Consider the following 27,299-nt stretch of genomic DNA (forward strand, 5'->3'; position numbering starts at 1 on the left):
AAATGACTGCTGTGTTCATTATCACACAAGAACAGAACACCACAATCCCTTAGACGCCGTTCCAACAATGATGGACTATGATGACCGCTTGCCCAGGGCGGGTCTGTGTTGAATTGATGTCAATCTATAACCGTAGGAGGGGCATCCGACCGTGGCGTGTGATGTCACAAAATCGAACGGCTCAATTTGAGGGAGGGCAAAATATATAAGGAGATTAAAACAAAAACACTGGATAGATTTTTATCATTATATGATGGTTGTGTACAGGCACTGCCAACACACATTTCAGTACAATCAACTTGTCAGTGTATGTACCTTTATATGACCCCTTTAATAAATATGTAAAAATTAAATAATAATGTTATTCACAAGTTTGACATTACTGTACGTTCACACCGCCACCGACTCGAGCTTCCAAAGCAGCCGGAAGTCATTCATTTTCAATGGAAGCTGGCTTCTCACAGCTGTAAAGAGCGTCACATCCATCGGCGTCGCGTTTTGGCCGTTTTGAGCGTCAATCAGAAGTTGAAAGAAGCTGCGGCTCAGCGGCAAAACGCCAGCAACCAATCGGAATATAGACGTCCTTCGCGCTGGCTGATTCCGGAGAAACATTCGATTTAAACTTTCGTTCCTACCAAAACATTAGTTCAGAGAAAATGGAGGACAAGCTACTCGTTGCTGGGTTTCTTATCATTTATAACATGACGTTGTTTGCTTCTAGGGACTGCATGAGCGCAACTTTTATTTGAAATATTTACGAACGCTCGTTTTAAGCGGGAATGAAACTCATTTGCTCACGGTGACACAGATTGGACAAATTGCACTAATGCAAATAATAATAATAAGCTAATTATTCTTTTTTTATTTCAACCAAATGTGACCAAAACGCTTATAAAAATGCAGTCATTATAAAAGGTTTCTTCAATGTATTGCTTGTTTTTCCTGTTTATTACATTTCATGTTGTGACACTTCTCTTCTCCCCGCTTCGTCGGATTGTCCAAAGTGTCAACAAGCTTCCCTGTACTTTTTGACAAGCATCCTTGACAGGGCGGCCAGAGCTTCTTTGCCGCTCAAGTCGGCGACGGTGTTAACATACAGTTATTGTCATAAGTAGGAATATTTCCCAGTAAATTTGCTGTAATGCAATCAGTTTTTTTGTTGTTGTAAGAACGAGGGGTGTAACAATATATTGTGTCACAATATATCATAATACAAAAATGCAACAATATGTATAGTGGATAGTAGGGGTGGCACGGTTCACAAAACCCACGGTTCGGTTTGTATCACGGTTTTAGGGTCACGGTTTTCGGTTCTGTACGGTTCTTGTTATTTTTTCTTTTAATCTTTAACACTCCAGAAATGTACTTCAGCATGTGATATATAGCTTAATTATCCACACTTTAGGATACAGTATTAAAAATATATATATTATATTCATGCAATCATGCACAAACTGAATTTGACTCTTTGACTTTAAGCACATTTTGGGACTATCTCAGAGGAAAGCTAGGTGAGATTTAGATACAGCAAGAGAGAAGAAATTGACATGCTTTTTGTTTATTTGGCAAAAAAAGGAGAATGTGTATCACTATCATACAAGAACTTGTGCATTTTTATCACATAAATCTTATTTACACAAAGAAATTAACTTTCATGTATCAACTGCTAACTTTTGTAGCTCTTACCAAAATTCTATCTTTTAAAAGAAAAAGAGAGCAACTCTTAAAACACTGTCTTTTAAATGTCAATATACATGAAACCTCATTGCCTATAGATAATTAAGCTATAGCAATAGCAAAGGCCATAAACATAAAGTGAAATTTAAGTTCAACCTCAACACAAAAACAGTATCAACAATGCTTCTATTCCCAAAATGTGAGGGTACTTTTTTCCACTTAAAATTAAAGTGCAGGGTTTGCACAGAGCGATCGGTAATGACATCAAATACCGCGAAAGTGATGAATGCATACGGTGCCGACTCGCGCTAGATTGATGTTATTCACAGATCGCTCTGTGCAGCGCCGGTCCAAGTCGAACAAGTTTATGTCGCGCGAAAAGAAAACACGTCACATACGGGCACGAGGTTACATTGCGCATGCGTCGAACCGTGAGACGCACACGCGCTCCGAACCGAGACAAGCGAACCGAACGGTTCGGGTGTTTTTTCATGTACCGTGCCACCCCTAGTGGATAGTAGGGGTGACCCCGAATAGTCGAAGATTCGATGCATCGATATGCGGAGCCTGATTCGACCACTGATCTCACAGTCGAATCTTCGTTCGCGGATTTTATGAAACGTGGATCATACCATTTTGGCAATATGGGGGTGCTCAATGTCTAATTTCACACAGAACTACTGATTTTGTACGGTTATAGTAAGTTATATACACGTTTGTGTGTGTGAATAAATCCAACCACCGCTCACCGCTGTGACAGATTTAAGTTTCACTTTCCCTGATCCGTGACAGACGAGGAGCATCTTGACGGCAGGGATTACAATGTCTGGAACAAAAAAATCTAAAGTGTGGATGCACTTTGAAATGGTTAAAGATGATCCAAAAAAAGTAAAATGCAAGTTGTGCCAACAGCTCATGTCCTACCACTCATCAACAACAAATATGGCTTTCCACTTAAAACGGGTAAGTTTCTTAGCTTCAGAAGCTAAGCTTCCAATAAGGATGGTTCACTCTTTCATTTAACTGGCGCTTTTAATTTACGAATAGCAATATCATATGTTGGGACTTAAAATATGTTCGTCTTTTTTCTAGATCCACCCACAGTATCAGACTAACGACGGCAGTTCATCTAGTAGTAGTACCGGAGCTGCGCCAAAACTAACTCAAAGAAAGCTAGATTTGAGACCGCCATTGTCCGAGAAAAGGAAAAGAGAAATCACGGGCAAAATTGCAGAGTTCATTGCGCTCGACATGAGGCCAGTGAATGTTGTGGACGGTGAAGGTTTTAAAGAATTAATGCGCACACTTGAGCCAGGATACACAGTTCCCAAAAGAGAGACGGTTATGCATGCGGTGGATGCGAAATACATGTTAAGGTTTACATAATAATAAACAATTGCAAAGCAGTCAGCCTCACCACAGATATTTGGACCTCGCTGCAAATGGAGGCATATCTTACAGTTACAGCCCACTTTATTACTGAAGCCTGGCGACTGGAAAATTTTGTGTTGGCAACAAAAAAATGGAGGAAAGTCATACAGCAGAACATATTTCACAAACACTGAAAGAAGTCATTTCTGATTGGGACATTCCAGGCACTAAGATCGTTTCTGTTGTCCATGACAATGCAACGAATATGGTTGCATGCACCAATCAACTGGCCCAAGACCCATCGTGGGGAACTGTACAGGGAGTCCGTTGTGCGGGGCATACACTGCAATTGTGCATTAACAGCGCATTAAAGAAAGATCCCGTGTGTCGCACTGTTGCTGCTGCAAGGCGCCTTGTTTCACACTTCAAAAAAAGCGCCAAGGCCACCACAGCACTTGCAGAAAAACAAAGAGAACTGAATGTTGCAGAGCATAAACTTGTACAAGATTGTTTTATTGCAACTCGTCTGGACTACTGTAATGCCTTATATGTGGGCATTAACCAGACCTCCCTCTCTAGATTACAAATGGTTCAAAACGCTGCTGCTCGAGTCCTAACCGGAACACGGAAAAGAGATCATATTACGCCTGTCCTTGCCTCCCTTCATTGGCTACCAGTTTGTTTTAGAATACAATTTAAGATTTTGTTGTTTGTTTTTAAATCTCTTAATGGTCAAGCCCCAGTTTATATCTCTGAACTACTGAAGATTCACGCTCCTTCGAGGTCATTAAGGTCTGCTGACCAGCTAATCTTATCGGTCCCTAGAACGCGACTCAAAAATAGGGGTGATCGAGCTTTTTCAGTTGTGGCCCCAAGGTTGTGGAATGATCTGCCTCTGCACGTCAGATTAGCCCCTAGCCTACACACTTTTAAATCACGACTTAAGACACACTTTTATTCATTGGCATTTACTCCTGCGTGAGAGTTGTACCTTGTATAGTTTTATAGTTTATTGATTGTTTTAATTGCTTGCTTGTTGTTGTTGTGTATCTGTTAATGTACAGCACTTTGGTCAACCTTGGTTGTTTTTAAATGTGCTTTATAAATAAAGTTGGTATGGTATGGTATGGTAAGATGTTGCCACTCGATGGAATTCTGTCTATCTTATGCTCGATCGCCTGTTAGAACAAAGGGGTGCAGTTTCAGCCGTGCTGACGGATTCAAGTGTCAGCAAACGGTCCGACCGTGATCTAGAGCTCACAACATCCCAGTGGAGAATGGTAGAGGACATAGTCAATGTTCTCAAGCCAATGATCAAACTGACAGAGCTTTTGTCACAAGATATGAACGCATTTCTGTCTGCCACTGTTCCGATGCTTATGAACATTAAGAAACGACACTTGGTGGTACATGAAGACGACAGCGCTGTTACTAAGACCCTCAAGATTACCCTGACCGAGGAGATTGACAGACGATGGGAGCTTAAAGGCCGTCTTTTGGAGAGCAGTATTTATATCAAGGCTGCAATTCTTGACCCACGTTTTAAGAAGCTTTCCTTTTTGACTGATGATGAGCAAAGGAATGAGGCGTATGCTGTGGTGGAAAATCTGGCTGAGAGTTTAGCTGCCAGGCCTGTACAGGAGGTAGGTGATGACAGTGAATTGGTGGAGGAGCGTGATATTGCAGGCCCTTCAAGACAAGAAAAAGAGAAAGACCAAGTGATGTTGATGCTGTTGTCCAGCGATGAAGAGGAGCAACAGCCAGGGGACAGTGAAATGAGGGCTTATTTAAAGGACACTGCAAGAAGCAGTACAGGACCACTGGAATGGTGGCAAAAGAATGAGGAGAGATACCCAAAGCTGTCCAGGGCCGCAAAGAGATTCCTCAGCATCCCATCTACTTCCACACCATCAGAAAGAATTTTCTCCAAGGCTGGATTTATTATCAGTAAAACCAGGAGCGCACTGCTGCCGGCCAACGTCAACAAGTTGGTTTTCCTCGCACACAACTTAAAAAGACTCAAACGTGCACAAGCAGAGTGAAAGACTGGATTTTTTTCGATCGGGTAGGGTACAAGTGTTTTCAAACATTTCAGCCGTTTCTAATTTTAATTTGCTGTGAACATGTTTAGCTAAAAAAACTGCCAGTTTGGCGTTTATTGTTATTTTGGCAGTTAAAAGGACAAGGTTCACAATTCTGGCTAAACTTTCGTTGTTTTAATAATTTATTTATTTTAATTTTATTTATTGATCACTCAGGGTTACTTAATTTAACTTGTATTTTTTTTTAAATATATGTTCCCCTGTACTTTGGCATTTTGCACACATTTATTATGCTCCCTGACTATTTCGTTTTTATTTATTTTTTATTATAAGAAATATATATTCTGTTCTAATTTAATTCTGTAAATTAATGCTTTTTTTTTTCTTTTCGTTGTGTCGATGTTGCGCTGCACTGAAAGCATGCTAGCACAGGCAATTTTGCCGATTTAATTTAATTTCGCAAAATGTGAAATGCTAATCCTGTCTGCAGTCAGTGTGTTCTTTTCCGATCTAGGCAGGTATTTTTTTTAGGTTTATTTATCAAAATGTTCTTTTAGATATTTGTGTGATGTTCTGTATTTCGATCGCGGCTTTAAAATGTTATGAGAGAACGTTTTACGAATGTTTATCCACCACATTACCTTTTATTAAACGTAAATAAGAAAGCCATTGTCATTGGCAGGCAGTTTTGGTCGCTTTATTAAAAGTTGTTGCTGTGTGCAGTGTGTAAAATAAAATAAAAATAGTTTTACCCTCCTGCTGACTACCTAGTGTCGTGCCCCTCCCAACACATTCACACACACACATAGATGATTCGACTATCAGTCGACTATAGAAAGATTCGAAAATTCTGATTCGAATGTGTAAATCCTTATTCGGGGACACCCCTAGTGGATAGTGACAATCTGTATTGCGTATATTTCTGTGAGAAAGTGAAGAGTGAAGAAAAAAAGAGAAGAGTGAGAAAAAAAATCTCGTTTTCAGAGTTTTAGTGACAGTACTAAAGTAAACTGCTATATATGATGTTGAATACAATGTTTCGTATAATAATGCAATGGGGGAATATTTGTGTGTCCTGATAATGCCATAATTATGTCTGATGTTGCCATTAAAAAAAGTGTCCTACATTATTATAAATATATCTAGTCAGTGACAGAGATTAAGCATATTCGTCTGAAATAATTCTGTATTTTCAGCTCCAGAATCATGAATATTGTTATTCTGGTGTCTCTATTGTCCTGTGCTTTGGGTTTTCAGCACCAAGTTCATCCTATTCATTTAAACACAAAAATTTAGCATTTTAATCAACAGTTCATTTATTGTTAACCTTTTTATCATGTGTCTTGGAGTATCGCAATAATATCGAATCGAGTTCGATATCGTGGTCCGTATCGAATCATGACTTGGGGGCATTGCTACACCCCTAAGTAACAACACATTTTCTTTGATTTGAGTTGAAATATTCTTGCATGAGATTCCCCCAAAATAAAATTCACTTACTTTCGTCTGCATTTGGTTGAATTTAGATACTTTTCCATTTTTGCCATCATGTTTATTTTGTAACCTCTGAAGCGCTCACTTTTGGATTGATTGAGGATGAATCTTCAGGAAAAAGCAGATATATTTTAAGTAAGCTCCTCAGACAACGTTATGCAAGTTCATCTAGTTAAGCAAGGGTGAGGGGTCACCTGTTCAGGGCCATGTCTCCAGGCATCCACAACACGTGACACGCGCTGGGCAGCCCGTCTCTGCCGGCCCTCCCGATCTCCTGATAGTACGACTCCATCTCTTTGGGAGCCCCATAATGGATGACCTTCCTGATGTCAGATTTATTGATGCCCATCCCGAACGCCACAGTGGCCACCACACACTGCAGACACAGCCATGAGGAAACAACACCGTGACAAACTAACTTTGGGAGCGCCCTACCAGTCAAACACTAAACCAGCTAATCCACCCCAGCTCACATGATGATGCCACCCTCATGCGGCTGTGCTGGCACCTGTGCTGATGAGGACGAGACGCTGATATGGGCTCTATGCACTGCGGTATTTCCAGTGAAGGTTTAAGGATGCTCGATAACTTCCGCCGATCGTAGAGTCCAATGCAATACCATTCATTTATTTTATCTTTTTTTTTTTTTTTTTTTTTAATGTTCCTGTTTTTTTATGTTTTTATGTGTAGCACTTTGAGGTCATTAAATTGATGTAAAGTGCGTTACAAATAAAATATATTATTATTATTATTATTATACCGAGAATTTATATTGAATTTTATACTCCATGGTTATACTAAAGAAACGTTAGGCACAAAAACAGATAAAACAGACACCCCTCGTTGTGTTTATGCTTCTTTTGAAAATTATATTAAATAAACATAACTATATATAAAATTACATCTAATTGTGAACGTTTCGTTTCAAAGACGGGAGGACAGTAAATTTGGAAGACTCTGCCATAATCCTCGGTTTTCCTCCGCTTTAATCTCCCCAACCGGAAACTGTTGAGCATCCTTGCATCAAATGCGGAACTTATGTGTGCATATAGCCCATTCAGGAGTTCTGCAGATCAGGCAGTGTGACGTCAAGAGTTTAAATAAATACATCAATAAAATATTCAATCAGCAATATATTTTTGGACAATAAGCTGATAACAGAGTTTCCGCTAGAAAAAATTGTGCCAGTCAAATATCTCCTCTTAATTAGACAAGTTGAGGAAAACTGGAGGCAGGCTATGTAACTTAAAAAAAAAAACATAACCAGGCCGTGTAGACTGTTTAGAAACTTGTTCATTAGCCTAACTTTCAAACAGACGGAAAAAAACATTGAACGTCCGATTGGCGTCAATCAACGGCAATTGTTTTTACTATGGTTTCATGTTCATAGTTTAACAAACCAATCCCCCATCCCCACATAAAATATCTGAATAGTAGCCTATCAAGCAAACTTAATTATACACTCTCAATATGTCTCATTTAGCTGGTAACATTTAAAGGTACTCTATGGAGTTTTTAGCGGCCTCTAGCGGTGATGTTTCAGAATGCAACAAGAGCGCTCGTGTGCGTGCTAGATCTCAAGAGCGAGCATTCACTACTGGCGGCCACACGGAGACTTTCAACGCAACGGCGAAATCATCACACAACATGTTGGAAACTAATGTAAACTCCCACTGCAGTTACAATAATAGCCTACTTTTATCAGCTTGACGTTGAACTAATGCTCTGTGCTCGTACCATGATCATAATGCTACAATCAATTGCATTTAGCCGACATGTGAGTTATATAGCATAAGCCATTTCACTGACTATTCGTGTATCTTTCACAATCAGCAATGTCAACATAGGTGAATATATAATATGATAACAAAAACGGTTAGTGAACTAAACTGAACAGTTTCAGTGTATCAGTAAGATCGTAGGAAGTGGCATTACTGTAGTGAACGTGTCTGGAAATGTGTAAGTTATAAACAATATGGTAGTAGTGGAGGAGTGATGTTAGTCAGTAGATTTAGTAAATAAAATAAGTTACATCCTAAAGCACCGACTTTTTGTTATCCTGGAACATTCTTTTGTATTCATGTCATGTTTCATGTACTTTACCTTGCTATTTCACTAGAGTTTACTAATATGTTGTAGCTACTAGTATGTTGCAGATGTTGATCTGCGTTTGCGTCCGGAGTTGATCAGATTCACGTTTTGCCTGACGAGCTTCAGCAGATAAAACTTTTGTTTTTTATATTTTTGTGGAGTTTGTGTTGGAGTCTGTGTTGTGAGACGTTTTGGGGAGTTCTCAGACTCCGTGTCGTCAGCTGAAGTGCCATTGGTCGCATGTTGAAATCAACGGGGTTAATGTGTCCATTTCTTTTACTGTCTATGGGTCGCATAGGCTGTAGGATAGAGAGGCTCGGGAGCGCACATGCACGTCACATCCGAAGGATTTCGCAGGGAATCCGACCCGGAGACCTCACATATAAATATGAATATTGGCCTTCAGAGGTAATAGCAAAACCCGAAAAGTGGATCATTGCAATGTGTGATTACAACCCCTTCAAACACAGGCAATAAAAAAGGATTCATTTTATAAAAAAAGTTCCATATAGAACCTTTAAATTGGCCACCGTGAAATGACTCTTTGTCAAATGAACTGGAACAAATAAATGACTAGGCCTATAACATTGTCTCGCATCATTTTAAGCAACTATTTACGCTGTTTTGCAGTGCTGATTGTGCAGCTGCCGACTTAAAATCAAAACTTCCCAGCGCCTCTCCACAACTTGCAATGCGCATAAGCCGGGTAAGGGCCGGTTCACATTTCGTGTCTTTTGCACGCTCAAGTTTGCTATTTCAAATGTAGGCGCGCGGTATGTGTGCTCATAATGGAAGAGACGGGGTCACTAAGCGACCAGGGTGTGGCGCGATCTTTTTTTTAGAGCAAAAAATTGTTGGCTTTTGAAAGCTTTGTTCAAAGCTTCGTGGATTCAGTGTTTTCTTTTTGTCATCTTAATTTGTTAATTATTTAAGTAAAACATAAATATATTTAGTCTTGGCCAATTTCATAAACAAATGAATCTTATTGGAAAGTGTGAGAATTTATTTCTCAATACAAATATTAAAATAATTTTGAATCAGACACACTAAAATAATCAAACTGACAGTGTGAGCCACACTAGTATCCAAAGTTACCCAATCATATCAGAGGTCATGTGCACATGTAGAAAACTTGTTAACACTTTACAATAAGGTTTAATTTAACTAACAATTAAACTAACAATTAAACATTTCAAAAACATGTATTAATCTCAATTAATGTTAATCTCAACATTTACTAATACATTAAAACTAAAATCAAACGTTGTATCTGTTAACATAATGAACCTGAACTAACAATGATCAGTTGTATTTTTAATTATTTAATGTTAACAAAGATCAATAAGTACTACTGTAACAAATGTATTGCTCATTTCTAGTTAATATTAGTTAATGCATTAACTAACCTTAACAAATGAAACAAAAATTAATGAAAAGAATTTTCTCTTAGGGATTAATAAAGTATTATTGAACTGAAACCTCATTGTAAAGTGTTAGCAAAAACATGAACGCTAAAATAAAACTAAACTTCCCACAGCCAAAAGGAGACTTTAAAAGTATATTTCTGTTTCTGGCAAAAGACGGACACTATAAGTAAATGAATGCCGCTCACCTGGATCTCATCCCTCATGAACAGGTGCTGGGTGTCCCTCCTCTGCTTGATGCTCAGCCCTGCATGATACACTCCACATGGGATGTCCAGCTTACGCAGCGCCATCGTCACACGCTCAGCCTCTTTCTTTGATGGACAGTACACAATGGTTGAGCCTTCAAACTCAAAACCACCCCTAAAGGAGGGAGGAGGGAGGGAGGGAGGGAGGGAGGGAGAGAGAGAGACAGAGAGAGAGAGAGACAAGCATTTAAAAATAAATCTGTAATGTGTGCAAACTCTTCTTGACTCTTATTGGATTCAGAAGATTAAAATTGCAAGTGGAGATGGTGAAGACGTAGACCAGTCGAGACAAAGACCAATTCTTCAGTAAATTTTGCATTAAATTGTTGTCGTGTTAAAATTGCTGGTATCAAATGTTCCTGATTAAAATAATTCAATTAAATAATTTCAGAAGTGTCAATAACTGAAAGGTTCCATAATAAATTTAAACTAATAAAATATTTTGCGGATGGAAATAACTAAACGCATATTCATTATAAAAATATACATAATAGCACACTTTTAAAATTGCTGCATACCCAGATTGAGAGAATCCTGGTATGTAAATAGAATTGGCAGTTGTTGAGGGAATGAATTAAAATAAGTTTCAGCTTACATCTTTATCTCATAACTTATTTCAAAGCTTGTCTTGTCTTATTTTATTTTTAGGGGGGTTGGTGAACCCTGATGAGGCAATCCCGGTTGAGCACCAGTACTTTAGGCAATCCTGAGCCAAAATACTTAAAGAAACATTTGCATATAATTATTCTGAGAAGTTATTTTTTAAGAATCAGCATGGGCTACCCTTTCTTTTTAACCAGAAATCTTTTGAGGTCCTGGATGGCATCACCGGACTTGCGATTGACGTCCAGGTAGAGGTTTGGCCGGTCGAATGAGGTGCAGGTGATCAAGGGATTGATCAGTTGAAGGCTCTTAATGATGTCCTCGCGGATAGATGGACTCGCTGTGGCCGTGAGCGCAATAATGGGAACCTGATTAAAGAATAGCAAGATAGGAATAACATGAATGGATGATCGAAATCAATCATTGATAGACTGGTCAATAGCTTTATAATGACAAATCAAAACCAAATATGACTTACGCCAGGGAGATTTTTCTTGAGTTTCCCCAGGTCACGATACGCACTTCTGAAATCATGACCCCACTGAGAGATGCAATGAGCCTCGTCTATCGCAACCAGTGATAAACCTACACACACACACACACACACAGTTATACTGGAGCACTGGCTCATTTCAAACATCCTTTGATATCCTGGTGTTTGACTCACCAGGAGTCACGTCAAGCTGCACTAGCAGAGGGATGTTCCCAGAGCAGAACTCGGGTGTCATGTACACCACCCGAAAATCCCCCCTGAAGACGAGACAACGGGGAAACAGCGGGGTCAGGCGCTCAAGTCACGTCACTGAATCACTGAATTTAGTCTAAACATGACATGCCAATTACTTTTTAATCAACCTCAAGATTTCATATAAAAAAATAATATGACTGTATAAGGGACAATATACAGTGGCATAAAAGAGTTGGTTCTCTGTATTGGTCATAAAATGTCATGAAATTGGTAATTGGCTCCCGAGGTCGTTCCACACTATCTCTATTAGCTGTCTGTGTGCTGTGTTGGAAATCTCTTGTAAATATCTCATTATGCTAGATCTTCCCCAAATATTGGATTGAATCTTCTTATCAACTTATCAACCTTGTTGATCTGAGCTTATGCACCTAATTTTTTGGGTGAAAAAAAGTTCAAGCTTAAAAAAAACAAACAAAAAAAACAACTAAAGTGCATAAGCTCAGGACAATGATTTGTATGCAATATTTTGATGGTCAGTGAAACAACAAGGTTAAAAATCTAATGCTGGGCAACAATTAAATCGTATCCTAAATAAAAGTTTGTGTATACATAATATATGTGTGTACTATGTATAATTATTATATATACTGTAACAGACATGCATACATGTATACATTTAAGAACAAAGTGTTATTTAAATCATGTATAAATGTATATACAGTAGTCTGCCACTCCATATGAGGTCAGCCATCGATTACAACTTTAAGTCTTATATAAAAAAACGTATTTATTTTTCTTTAGCCTTTGAAGGAAGTATGTCTGTTTTGTTGTACGACTTTCATTGCACTTTGGGGCAAAAAAATGTGCTATATAAATAAAGTTGCTTGCTGTTCACCAACAAGGGTGCTGCTTGTGGGTTTCTCACTCATGATGCCTTGACAGTGGACAATACCGGCTTTTTGTGACAAAACGTGTTTAGGGTTCAGTCAATCTTGCCAGGCATCTATTTCAGCTTACGTTACAAAGACACACTGGCAGAGAGCATGCTATGGTGAGTAGACGAAAATGTATACATATCGATGTATGGTTACCTGCTTAACATTATAAATCTTTTTTTACATGTAATGTAGCATGTAACGTCGCAGGACATCATGTCAAGTACACAAGAGTATTTAATGCCAAACAGCCTCTCACCTCTTCACTTCCTCGATTAGGTTTTTGGTCTGAGCAGATCCAAGAAAACAAGCAGGGATGTTTGACATTCTGCAACACAAACACAAATATTAATGAATGAGACCTCCACTGATTTATCACAACACACAACACTCTTCCTAGAGCTGCCATGAGATTTCTTTTTCTGAAACATCTGATTAATGTTTTTTTGTGTAGATTTTCATCTAAAGGCTGACCATTCCACTACATGTCTAAACCTCAGGAACATTTTAGCTTTCAACTACAGGCCTGAAAGCATATTCAAAATGTCATAACTTGAAAAGCATCACAGCACGGTTGTAGAGTCAGTGGCGATCTGTCGTTAAGCCTGATGTGATAACTGTGACGTACTGCAGCTGAAGCACCTGGTCCTCCATCAGGGCGATGAGAGGGCAAATGACCACACTGATTTTCTTACAGTACACTGGAGGAAACTGGAAACACAAACTCTTCCCATAACCTGCCAACACAGCGTTTCATGTGAGCAGACATTTGAACACAAACAAAGTCAAAATTATTTGCATTGCACTTAAAGCAGCCTTAGATAAAAAACATGAGCTAAATGTTTATAATATTTTGATATCTTTATGTCTAGCAGATCAACTGGGTGATAACATTCAACTGTTTCACACACAGATGCTTAATAGCTGAAGTCTACACCTTCTAAATACAGTGGCGGACAAAATTATTAGAACACCTGACAGATCTGAAAATATTGACTTCAAAAAATATATCATAATGTTCATGAAAAATACAGATGGTCACTCTGAGCACAACAAATATCAGATGAATTGAGTCGTACTGTGTGAAACTTACCAATTCACAAAATTAATGGAATGCATAGCTAATATAAAAACAGGATGACTAGTAACTTCCTACTACTTAATTCTAAAAAAAAAAAACAGAGATTCTAATTATTGGACAAAAAACGTACACAGATAACAGCCTAGAATTCTGTCTGACACTTGATGCTCTGTTAAAGGGTCATAAAACCCCAAACCAAATTTTCTGAGATTTTAACAGAGGTATGTGTGTTGAACACCATTGAAGACAATGTTAGCATCTGTTAGATTTAATAATAAGGTTAAAATGGTTAAATTTGAGTTTTTTTCCGCTTTTTTCGCCTTCCGGGTTTAAAATCTTCATCGTAGCGGGTGACGTGGCCATGCACTGCACAGTTCGTTGATGACTCATCGGTGTCTCATAATTATTAATGAGACTGAGTTTTCTTATCCAATGAGAAGACACAGTCTCTTAATTATTCATGATACGACGTGGATCTTTCCAACGACAGACATGTCAAACTGTGATATCGCGTAGTAGATGAGAGAAGCAATCATGGGACGCAAGTATTTGTTTTCATGTTGCAAAGTCCAAGTGCGTTGAATATGTTCCCTGCGATGCTGCCAGGGCTAGACTCTGACTCTGGACGGTTGGTTTGCCATCAACCACGGACACATCTAAAGATGATCTAAACTATAGTGTGTGCCGCGAACATTTTCTCGAGAGAGCTGCGAGAAGTGGAGAATGGTGGACTTCGCCTTGTTGACAACTAATCCAAGTGCGTCTTGCGAGTGATGCAGTATCCCGAGCCGAGGACTTTATATCCCTTCAGAGGTGTGTGTGTGTTTGTGTGTCTAAAATGAGAAGTCATCCACCTCCGCAGAGCCTTCATTATGAGGGTTCAGAGGGCGCGTAGACAATGCACGGAATGATTTTTTTTAAGTGGAAATTTTTTTCTGAAATGTATTTATAGTGTCCATATAAACCACTATATATTTTATAATGACATTATAATTATACATGTAGCCTACATTAATATGTTTTAAATAGAATTAGGCCTACGATTACTGTAGTAGGCTAATATATGTAGCAGGACATTGAGTTACTTTTGAAAGGACAATAATAAAAGTGTCAGTGTATTTCATAAGACTTTAACTTTGCCAGCTATATATAAAAATCTAGCATTTCCTCACGTTTTACCAGTGCTTTTTAGTGACAGTCGATATGCATGGGACATTGACGTGATGGCCATACCACACACACTCCCTCCCTTCTTCTTACAGCTAGCCACGCCCATTTAAGTTGCATTTTTCAAAAAGATTTTGAGCTAGACTTCAGCTGAAAGAGGGGGGTTTCATGACCCTTTAAGTCTTCATCGTCAGTTAGGAACCTGGGTGTGCTCTTTGATACCAATCTTTCATTTGAAAGTCACGTGTCTAGTATCTGTAAAACCCAACACTATCTCACGACCAATTCGTACGAATTCGACGCATGATTAAAAAGTGGCTAATTCGTACGACCTCACTCGTACTAATTCGTACGATTTGTCTAAACCCACGTGATGGTTAGGTTTAGGGGCGGGGTAAGGGGTAGGTCATTCGTACGAATTCATACGAATTGGCCAATTCGTAAAATATGTACGATTTAGCAAAATCGTATTAATTCGTACGAGTGAGGTCGTATGAATTGTTACAAATTAGCCACTTTTTAATCATTCGTCGAATTCGTATGACTTGGTCGTGAGATCGGGTTGGTAAAACCGCATTCTTCCATCTTAAAAATCTATCTAAATTGCGTCATATGCTCTCATTGATCAATTCGTCGACATCAAGACTAGATAAATGTAACGCTATTATGGGTGGTTGGTTGGCTTGCATGCTTAATAAACAAACCATAGCAAGTTCAAAACGCAGCAGCTTGAGTTCCAAGAAGCAAGACCATATTAGCCCGGTTCTGTCAACACTGCATTGGCCGCCTATTAAACATTGTATACATTTTAGGGTCCCCTGACATGAAATTTACACTTTCTGAGGTTTTTTAAAATTAATATGAGTTCCCCTAGCCTGTATATGGTCCCCTAGCGCCTAGAAATCTGTGTAAACCGAGCTTTGGCAATCTTTCTCTGCCTTTGAGAAAATGAAATGAAATGATCAGACGCACTGATCTTGAATCTCCTCTGTATGACGTCATACAGAGGAAAGGTAACCTCCCCTTTCTCTGCTTTGCCCGCCCAGAGAATGTGAATCACCCATGAGAAAATGAGCCAGGAAGTACGAACACGCCAGCGCGATTTGAGTTTTTCATCAAAATATATCACCGCTTGCAAACGAGCGAAGCATGGCAGTTGATCAGTGTTCGAATATGTACAAATGAACAACACAAAAATATTTTTAGTTCCTTCATCCGAGCCTCTGAAGAAACAATGGGTTCATTTTATTTTCTCTTGAAATGCGCCAACCCAACTTCCCAAAGTTTTGTATGTTCCAAACATTTCACCGACGACTGTTTCCTCAACTCGGGCAAATAGAGAGCTGGCCTCGATGAACGTCTGAAAATAAATCGATCGAGCTACCAAGCAACAATTTCTGATGTGTAATTTAGCCTAATTGTTCAAGTTCAGACAGGTATTCTTTCTCTCAAAATCGTTCAATACTGTTTATGCATAAGTCAACAAGCCAGTGACTAAAATATCAACTTCACATCGTTTCTTTTAATAGGATGAAAGTAATCTTATTTAAATTGTGAACAAATTATAAACAGAAAGCAATCAAAGAACAATCTTTCCACACAGCACGAGTTTATCCAAACTACTCGTTATGAAATCAATGACGTACGTTACACTGCACAACGAAGCTCTTGCTGTATGTACATCATCATGTTTGCATTGGTGAAAGCATTAGAGAGAGTGCAGAAACTGCGTTGCAATGATAAGATTTTCATTATCGCGATCAACAAAATGTCATCTGCTTGCTCAATGCTCATCACAGCAACATTTTATGTGATGGGAATAGATCTAAATACTTTAAAAACCTCTCATGATTCGTTAATCTTGATAGCTGTAATAGTAAAAAAAAGTATAATAGCTGTAGTAAGAGGATTCAAGTGAGTTTACATGTAAGATGTAGCTATTTCATATGCAAGCCAATCACAGCAGTGGGCAGTTAGTTACACTGAATCCCAAAGCAGACACGCCCCTTCAAACAGAGCGTTCAAATCAGAGGCTAAAATCAGGTTAGGAAAAATGCCTTTTATTTATAAATTATGAGTATTTTTGATATAAAAAACATACTAGCATTTTAAGGGAAACCCAGGAAACATAAAATAATAATATATAACCCCATGTCAAGGGACCTTTAAAATATTGCTGATTACTTACAAAGCACTAAATGGTTTAGCTCCACAGTACTTGAGCGAGCTCTTAACGCATTATAGTCCTTCACGTCTTTTGCGATCTCAAAGTTCCAGAAAGTGGATAATACCTAGAAAATAATCAAAATCGACTGCTGGCGGTAGATTCTTTTCCTATTTAGCACCAAAACTATGGAAAAATCTACCTAACATTGTCAGGGAAGCAGACACAATCTTTCTAGACTAAAAAACATCTCTTTGGCCAAGCATAAACATAATACACTAAAGACTTATACAATTCACTGTTAGGCTGCATAGATTAGGTCAGCCGGAACCGGGAACACTTCCCATAAATCCTGATGTACTCGTTACATCACAAGAAGAATGGCATCTACACTAATATTAGTCTCTCTGTTTATCCCAAGGTTTACCGCAGTCCACCGGATCCAGGCTGTATCCAGATGTGACGAAGGACCTGCACCTGGACATGACGACAACGCAGTGCTGAAGTGTCACTAGTCCCTCCCTGACCTGTGAATGCCTCCTTCCCTTTACCTCTGTTGTAAAAATAATTCCAGTTCACATGGGTACTCGGAAGCGATTAATAATTCAGTATTATAAATTTTTGAGGCCAGACAGGTAATTTGGTGAGGTCAATTGGTAAAGAAAGACCACAGACCGGCACACATATATATTCAAACACGCACACCTATAGACTAAACACGCAATACGAATGTGCACGCCATCAGCATTAGAGATAAGATTTTTTTTTTCCTCCAAAGCTTACACATTCAAATCTATTTCAAGGTTTGGTTCTCGAGCCCCAGGCTCTGTTGTTGCGGTACAGTTTTCTGTTAGAATGGTGTAGTGTTAGCGGCCCCTAAGTTAATAACTAAAGATAGTTGCTAAGGAAGTGAATCAATCAAATGTAACTTTAGCTGGACAATAACTTTATTCTAGAGCTGCTGTAAAGCCAAAACAATCTGATACTTTACTTTCCTATTATCACTGTAAAGCTGCTTTGAAACAGTCTATATTGTTAAAAGCGCTACACAAATTAATGTGACGACTTTTATATTTTGTGTGCCCACCTTTTGCAGTAAATACAGCAGCACATCTATATTTCCTGAGAACTTCAACACTAATGTTATCCCATGACTTCTGCAACTGAAGCCAAAGGCTTTTCTTTGGATATAGAATAGATCCAAATTCGCTCGTTTGAGTTGAGGTACGAACTTTGACGAGACCAGCCCATAATTTCAATGCTCCTGCAGATTCCTCCCGTTGCAGATAGTTAGAAAACTTTTAGGGTCAGTGTCCTCTTGCAAAAGCCTCTTAAATATGTTAAGTTCTAATAATTTTGGCCACCACTGTACTTCTCCTGACAGACACTAATCTCACAACAAAGCCAAGAAAGATAATGCAGAATCATATCTAACCCTGAACTACAGCTGAACTGATGTGTGTGTATTTTAAAGATGTACACTGACTAAATACCATTAAACCATACACAAAATTGAACACATATTCAGAAAACAAACTATAAAGATTACAAGATAATTTAGTAACTATCTAATAACTTGAACGATCCAGAAAAAGTTATACCAGTTGCCATGACAACAAGATTATCCCTCCTCTCAGTGAGAATGGACTGAATCACTTTCCACTGAACCCTGAAAAACCACAAGCATCATTTGACAGATCACATACTAAAGTGCTAATACCATTAATACCTGCATACAAATTTCTTAACATTCATAATCAAATGTATAAAAGACACACTTACTGCTTGGGTTTCAAAACTTACGGTTTAAAGGTGTGATGTCCAAAGAATGTTTTCAGACATGTGATTTGTTCAGGAACTGGTTGTGAGATACTTGAATCTGAACAGAAACAAACAAAGATAGTTGAAATTCAAAACTGCTCCTAACAAAACATTAAACAAGCATGTTGATAAATCAAAAATAATAGCAAAATCAATACAACTCAAAACAACCTAAAATGATATGTATAAAGGAAACCTTATGTTATTTACAATATAATGCATCATTTACATTTAAATAGACAAAAGCTGTGTTTCTTGTATTGATTGTAGATTTTTCTTTTATAGTAGTAGTAGTATGTTAAATGTAAAGTAGCAAAACTTTTCTCACAATATTTAGAGTGAAACCCACTGCAATACACAAACAGAGAAATATATATATATATATATATATATATATATATATATATTCACAGAGCATAAATAACATTCAAAGCAGTGTCTTCAGTCAATGATCACATAACCATAAAATAAATAGCTGTATATTAATCTAGGAAGCCATGTGCATGACGGACGGTATATTTACCAAACACCTCCTCCTCATCTTCCTCAACATCCTCATCATCGTCGTCAGCACCAGACTGTGGGACATCTGCGGGTTTCTCATTTAATTTCTCTAAGTCATCAGCACACTGATGGACAAGAGAAGAGAGACATGACAAGAGTGAACATCATTTATCTCACCCGTCTGTCTTGCCAAACCCATAGAGTTTTTGACTATTTTTAATAGTTAATTTTCTCTCTTTAATGGCTCTTTATGGAATTTTTGACAAACTAACTTTAAAGCTGCAGAATGGAACTTTTTTCAGTTAAAAAATGATGTTTTCCAAACGGTTTTGAACACTGATGTCTTATGTAATCGATTTGCAATGATAATCTTATGAAAATAAATAGTAATTTAAGCCAGTTTGGTAATTTGGGTCAGTTTAGGGCGATTCGTCTTTGCATGGTTATATCACGACAGCATATAAGAAACATAAAGAAGACTATATGGCTGAGGACACAGTTGCTTAGGCTTTAAAGTAGCCAACAAGATGGTGGCTTTTAACCTACAATGGTCTAAATGGCAATCATCTTTGGAATCATCCGGGGCCAGTTGTTCAAAAGTAATCTGATTGGATTTCGGCTATCGTATTCAGACGTTTTTTTTCCGGATATTTGTCTACTAGGTAGGGGTGTAAAGGGCTGGAAGCTTGTTTCCGCCACAGAATGAAAAATAGAAAAGGTAATTTACATCTCACAATCTGACTTTATATCATACATTTCTGACTTAATAACAATTGCGAGTCGCAATTGTGACATTTTATCTAGCAATTCTTACTTTATATCTCGTAATTCTGACTTTATAACATGCAATTGCGACTTTATAACATGCAATTCTGACTTTATATCTCGTAATTCTGACTTTATAACACGCAATTGCGAATTCATATCACGCAATTCTGATTTTATATCTCTCAATTCTGACTTTACATCTCGCAATTCTGAGAAATAAAGTCAGAATACTACTCATTACTATTCAGAATACTACTCAGCTACTCATTTAGCTTCATAGTTAACCTTCCAGACAACTTGAGCAACAGTTTAGCCATTCACAACACACCGGCCCAAACTAACCAATCTGAGCCCACTGCCTGTTTCTGAGGGAGTGGTTTCATAGACTCAGAAAGTCAACCGGTCATTCAGAGGACAGAGGAGAACGCGGCTGACAATAAAGGTGAAAAGCATGCAAGTAAAAATAAATAAATAATAAATATGTAATATAGTGCACAAATTTAGCAAAATATTCCTCTCTATATCTATTTTTTCTAGTCAACTAATGTGCTGGTCATAAAATGGCTTTCTTGAGGTAAATGTAACGTTCTGTGACATAATTATTCTCCTGCAGTTTTTATTGACCTCTTTCCGGGGTTGAAAAACACTGATCGATCGATATTATGTATGAGGCATATCTTTCAGTAAGTTGCACTGTATCTTTAAAGAAAAAGTAACAGATTGGTTTACTTGAACTGAGGCGCTAGAGATCCGTCACGGTACATTAATAACAAGCGCCAAAACGGTATTTATTGTCTGAATTTCTTAATAAAACGGACAGAACCTGAGATTTTTTTTTTCATATGAAAAGTAACCTGCTCTGTCTAGTCTGTCGGTGTCAGTGTCCTCTTTGCTCTGTGTTTTTTCTCTGCATGAGAAAGATGTGTGGTGAAAAAAAGTGTCAGTTGCACGAGTCTCAAGCTGAATGTGTATTGAATCCAGCATTGAATTTTGTATAAGTACTAATGTTTTAAATGTATTTTTCATGTATTTTTCACTTTATGACTTTATTTTCGATTTGATCAAGAACGTAAACCAATGCCGACTCTGTTTGTGTATTACGTTAGTTATATACACAAACAGTCATATACACACTGTCTAGTCTGTCAGTGTCCGTGTCCTCTTTGCTCTGTGATATTTCTCTGCATGAGAAAGATGTGTGGCGAGGAAAAGTGTCAGTTGCACGAGTCTCAAGCTGAATGCGTGAGAGTTGGCAGCCCTGTGGATAAATAGTCGGCATTGTTCCTCCTCCTGCCATGCTGCTTCACCATGTGAGCATTGTTTACATTAGACTAGAGTGTGCACTGCACGCATGCACACAGTGCAAATACATGTGGGGATTGTTTACATCAGAATGTGCATGCATTTTGCGCAACATATACGCAGTGATTTTTAAGCGTTGATGAAACATAAGCTAACGCGCATTCTAAAAATCTAAATTCAGATCTATTATTTTTTACTTTATTTTGAAGTGGCAGCGATAATAATGTTGTGCATATTCATTACTGCGATTCATTGCATTAACGGATACCAGTAAATGTCTACTCTCTCCACAGAGATCACCTGAACACAAAACACTTTCACCTTCATCAGTTCATCGTCAAACTCCTCATCCCTCTCCAAGTCATGGAAGCTCTCGGGGGCTGAAGCCTGCTGAGTCTGAAGGAAAATAATACAGTCATGAGGCCAGAGTGAGAGACACAGAAGAGGCGCATAAGAGCCGAGTGTGGCGTTCACCTGAAACGCTAGGATGCACTCCTCCTCCAGCTGCTCCTGCCTGGCCCGATGCTCCAGCATCTGCAGCTCGTACTGCGACACCACACACTCCTCAGGAGCTGTGCAAACGTCTGCCTGACGAGTCCTAGTTCTGGCATCGTTGAGGTTTAGAGAAGACTGATCAGCCGCTTTGATGCCATTCGACAAAATGCATGTTAGGGATGCAAATGTCCGAGACAGATCATCCACGAGTCTCTCAGCACTGCAAAATCATACAAATCATTTTAATATCAGAGTCTTAATAACAATCATGCACAGCGAGAATCATGTACCATGGACTATGGAATTTATTTCAAATAAAATTTCTGCCTCTGCATTTCCAGCATGGCTTATATGAAGTACAATTAGTTGCACCGTAAAAAAACAAAAACAAAAAAAACAATAAAATGACATTTTTGAAAGAGAGTAATTTAAATGCTCCTAACACAAAAATTAAGAAAAATGCTGGATTTGATGCACGTGGAGAATTCCAGTCATGAATTCTCATGTTACTGAATAAAGACTAGGAGTATAAACAAACTGTGATCAAGATTCAAGCGTGGTTACTATATATAGTGTAACAATATATCGAAATACAAAAATTTAACAATATGTCGTGGATCGTGACAATATGTATTGTGGATAGTTACTGTGCATGAGTTTTAGTGTCAGCAACACTACAGTAAACTAATATATATAATGGTAAATATAATGATAATACTGCAATGGGGGAATATTCGTGAGTCCTGATAATGCCAAATGTCTGATGTGATGTTACCAGTAAAAAAATGGAAAATATTATAAATATATTATCTAGTCAGTGTAAGAGTATAGAGAAAGAGCATATTCAATAATTCAGTATTTTCAGCTACAGAATCATGAATATTGTTATTGTGGTGTCTCTATTGTCCTCTGCTTTGGGTTTCCAGCACCCAGTCCATCCTCTTCATTTAAACACACAATGTAACACCAAATTTAGCATTTTAATCAACAGTTCATTTTTTGTTAAACTTTTATCATGGTGCGTTCACACCGGACTGCGGTGGGAATGGACTACTTGCACAACTACTTCTGCGTTCTACTTATTACATATCAGGAGTTTCCGGTTAGAGTGTTCATCGCACGTCCATACATGAGAATGCAGAGTATCACTACGTTTTATGGATGCCAGTTGATTAAAACAATGAATAATGATCTCTGTATTAATTATCTTGAGCCTGCTGAAATGTTCCTATAAATATTTTCTTTCCAACACTGTTCCATTCTGAATAATAAATAGACTAAATATATTTATCCATTAACCTGCAGCGGTCTTATGTCTTCTCATTAACAATAGTATTTTTTCTTTTAGCCTACTTATATTCTATACTTGAGTTTACATTTTTAATTTATTTGACTAATAAAAAGTGCATTGGTGCTTTATTCCTGTCTTTTTTAAATAGTTGAATGAATGAATGAAAGAATGAATGAATGAATGATCACAAGGTGCCTACGATCAGAACGCACGCAGCTAGACGAGAATGACAGTCAACTTCTCTGAATATTAATTAAGCATTTTGGGCATGAACAAAATAGTAAAACGATTGACATCGAAAAATGACACTGAATGATTACAATATTTAATCCAAATAAATAAATGTTCATGTTTCGTACTGATGTTATTCATCTGTTCTCAAATATTTCAGCGTCACGGTCAGTGTAGACGAACACTGACACCCTGTGGTGAAATAATGGCGTATTTCGCGGATTGGCTTGGTTTGGATTTAAACTTCATGTTTCGATGAGTTTTGAAAATTCTGTACACGGTAAACATCAGAATATCCCTTCTTCTGTCAATAAAAATTCCCAAAATATAAAATCTTATTACAAACATTCATTTTAGGTGGCGTTTGTTCAACTCATTGACCGCAGTACATTGAAAGTAAACATCACCGGAAATAAGTGATATGTATTGTTTCCAAACGGAAGTGCGTCGCGAAGCTCAGTGCAAGTAGTCCATGAATCTGCGTTTACACTACAAGCGACTTGTTCCGCTGGAGGGCGTTCTACTGGTTGCCTAGTAATGTTTGTGAGTGACATTCACGGAAGTTACTCTATGTTAGACAGCAAATGCATTTTATTGCCGCTACAAACAAATATTTTGGAAGGGAAAGTCTAAATATAAATGGAATCAGTACATAAAAAGCATAATATTAAAGATGAACGGGAAACAGTGAGTGCTCTTTGCCATCGAGGCTATTTAACTGCAGCAAACGGGCAAATACCGGTCTATCTGATTCGATTTCGATTCACAAGCTTGCAATTCAATTCGATTTCGATTCAATATTGATTATTTTGGATATCAGTTACAATAAATGGAAAATTTTCTCAAGGAAATCAAATCTCTTAACTAATGCTGTAAACTATGGGAGTCTAGTTGTAGCCTAGGCTTCATTAGCCTAATATGAAGGTAATAATTAACTGTTTTGTAGCTATACAAACACTTAAATTACACTTTTATTTATTTTTACAATAAGAAGATTATATGAAATATAAACATTTAAATGCTGGCTAAAAACTTGCCCGATTTATTCAAACATGCATTAAATATTGAAAAACATTAAGATTATAATGCATATGTAATATGGTTCATATATTTAGCAAAATGCTCCTCTCTAGAGTTATTCTTTCTAGCTGACTAATGAGTTTGTGGGTTTTCTGAGGTAAATGCTCTGCTTCTCTTGAGCTGTGCCAGAGCGATCTCATGCCACAGCGCCAAAATGTTATTTATATTTTTGAATTTCAAAAGGAAAATGGACGTAATTTGAAAATTGAGACTTTGTTTCATATTAATAGTAACAAAGGACAAAGATTATTGCGATTTTTGGATGTGCGCAGCCGTGATACAATGTTCCATTCATTCAAATGAAACAGGATGACTAATCGATTCTTGAGATTTAAGAATCGATATCGGTTCGTAAAAATTAGAATCGATTAATATCGAGAAATCTATATTTATTACCCAGCCCTAATATATATTACTGCTACGTGCTATGTTGCTTGGGTTTGTCCTGCTATGTTCTATGATGCTTGGGTTGTTGCTGCTATGATGCTTGGGTTTTTCCTGCTATGATCCTTGGGTTGTTGCTGCTATGATTCTTGGGTTTTTCCTGCTATGTTCTATGATGCTTGGGTTTTTGCTACTATGTGCTATGATTCTTGGGTTGTTCCTGTTATGATTCTTGGGTTGTTCCTGCTATGATGCTTGGGTTGTTCCTGCTATGATGCTTGGGTTGTTCCTGCTATGATGCTATGATGCTTGGGTTGTTGCTGCTATGATGCTTGGGTTTTTCCTGCTATGTTCTATGATGCTTGGGTTGTTGCTACTATGTGCATATAATCAACATATAAACATATAAACAAATCCTCTGGACCTCAGAGAAAAATAAACCGACCTGTCCATGCAGTCAAGCTCATCTGGAATATGATCAGCCAGATCTTTAAGATCACAAGCAATCTGAAGAACTCTTTGCTTCAAACCGAGTGCTGGAGATTCTGAGCAGCCCATTGGCAAATAAACAGAGCAAGAGCAGAGAAAGAGACACAGATATACAAATGTTACATACACAGGGCCTTTAAACATTATCTGATCATCCATACATGCAGGAACATGAGAAGAGCGCAGTACAACAGAGAAGAACATAAGCAATCTCACCAGACATCATTTCTTGTAGTTTCTGATAAATGAGCAACCCAGCCTGTTAGGAAAATAAAGCCAATTATGAGGCTTTTATTAGCATCAAGATGTAAAGACCTAATTTTATATGAATATATGAATACTGTATAATCTGCTGCTGTAAATGGTCACCATTTCTATTTATTTTAATAATCTATTGGCCTTCACATTGCAAATGGCCCTGCAAAAAATGGCATTCAAATAAATACAGTGTGTAGGGTTGGGCATCGAGAATCGGTTCCAATATGGAACCGTTTAAAAAATAATGATTCCATTGGAATCGTTTAGAAAATTTGTTTTCAATTCCGATCATCGGTTCCAAACTCGTAAGTTTTGGTCCCACCGGAAAGTGACTACCGGATGTCTTGAAGTGCTCACTCGCCTGCTTGTTCTATTGGAGCCGTGGAGCATGGCTTTATTTCACCTTAATTTTTGCCACGCACGTTTTGGGTTCTAATACGCACTCATATCGTTTTTTTTTTCCAAGTGGTTGTATATCAAGCAGGGAAACGTTTGTTTGTGTGCAATTTGTTTTGTGATTTCACTGGAACTAATTAGAGTCACTGCTACGGATTGAAGCGCAAGAAGTTGGGAACACTGGATCTGCACCACTGATTGCATCGGCAACGGCGCACTTTGATCACTTGATTTAAAATACAAAACATTTTAGTGCTAGATCGAATTTTATTTAACAAAAGAATGAAATGAATGCTCTGCTAGTTAACTGGAGAAGATTTATTGATTTTTATTGGTCCATCCGTGCCGCGAGATATTTTTGGAGGGGCAATATCGAGGAAAAAGTGGTGGGGGGGGACACGTCCCACCCACAAATTACGCCTATACCAGCAAATAAAAGTACAAATTAACAAGAAGTGTAGCGTGTTCGACGTGCAAAGCAGGTCCACTGTCTCGTCCTCCTCGGGCAACCCTGCGCTAACCAACGTTAGTAACGTTACCTCGTCACAATCAGGTAAGGGATCATAGTGTAATAAAGCACTTGACCAAATTGCAAATGGTGAACAACAACAACGTTACTGAAATATTTTTTTCTCTCGTAGATGAATGTAGCTCTATGCAAATTCCCCACACTAGTCCTAATATTACTGTTTATACATGTCCAGAGAGTTCAGACCAGGGTCCAAGTTCTGCAAATCTGTCTTTTGGTCTGGTACAGAGGCAGCTCCCAAAGCTAAAACTCATAATTGAATCAAAATAAATTGTTCCTCTGTGAAATGAGCCTGTGACATGTTTTGACTCCACTCCTCAAAGAATCGGAATCAAGACTTAAATAACTAAATAACCGAAATCGAAAGGAAGATTCCGAATTAGAATCGTATCAAAACGATGCCCAACCCTAGTGTTCAAACTGCTATGGTATATTAGTACTCACATAAGCATCGGTGGCAGCGTATCTCTTCTGGTCTTCTGTCAGACCAAAGTCGTCCCAGTGACTGCAGCGCACACGCCTGTCTTTGAAGAGCTGCTTCTTCAGCAAGTGCTTCACTAGACCATCCAAACTCCACCTCTCACAACATTTTAGCTGAACACACACACACACACACACACACTCAAAATAAGCAGGAACTTTCATTTATGCAATTCATGATTTTATCATTATGACAAGGTATAAGGTTTTATTTTCTTTACATATTGCGGACAATGACCTTATCTAAATAACGTTTGTTACTGTATTTTTGTTTCATGCTGCCAGT

General features: G+C 38.0%; 1 protein-coding gene across 5 annotated transcripts in view; it reads right to left on the bottom strand.

Annotated features, from left to right (window-relative positions):
* Nucleotides 1-27,299, bottom strand: part of wrn (WRN RecQ like helicase) — a 70,752-nt gene that overhangs the window by 22,174 nt on the left and 21,279 nt on the right. For all 5 annotated transcript variants that reach the window (XM_089126333.1, XM_089126335.1, XM_089126334.1 and 2 more), the window contains 16 exons: nt 26,978-27,127; nt 25,567-25,609; nt 25,307-25,406; nt 21,855-22,095; nt 21,702-21,776; nt 19,330-19,435; nt 18,789-18,864; nt 18,587-18,654; nt 13,202-13,310; nt 12,833-12,901; nt 11,618-11,700; nt 11,429-11,535; nt 11,131-11,318; nt 10,288-10,462; nt 6,779-6,960; nt 6,591-6,692 (listed from right to left, as the gene is read on the bottom strand). In XM_089126333.1, coding sequence (XP_088982459.1) covers nt 6,591-6,692; nt 6,779-6,960; nt 10,288-10,462; nt 11,131-11,318; nt 11,429-11,535; nt 11,618-11,700; nt 12,833-12,901; nt 13,202-13,310; nt 18,587-18,654; nt 18,789-18,864; nt 19,330-19,435; nt 21,702-21,776; nt 21,855-22,095; nt 25,307-25,406; nt 25,567-25,609; nt 26,978-27,127 — 1,874 coding nt within the window. The remainder of the gene's footprint in view (nt 1-6,590; nt 6,693-6,778; nt 6,961-10,287; nt 10,463-11,130; nt 11,319-11,428; nt 11,536-11,617; nt 11,701-12,832; nt 12,902-13,201; nt 13,311-18,586; nt 18,655-18,788; nt 18,865-19,329; nt 19,436-21,701; nt 21,777-21,854; nt 22,096-25,306; nt 25,407-25,566; nt 25,610-26,977; nt 27,128-27,299) is intronic.

The sequence above is a fragment of the Pimephales promelas genome, chromosome 23, assembly GCF_988280905.1.
Source record: "Pimephales promelas chromosome 23, fPimPro1.hap1.1, whole genome shotgun sequence".
Classification (NCBI taxonomy): domain Eukaryota; kingdom Metazoa; phylum Chordata; class Actinopteri; order Cypriniformes; family Leuciscidae; genus Pimephales; species Pimephales promelas.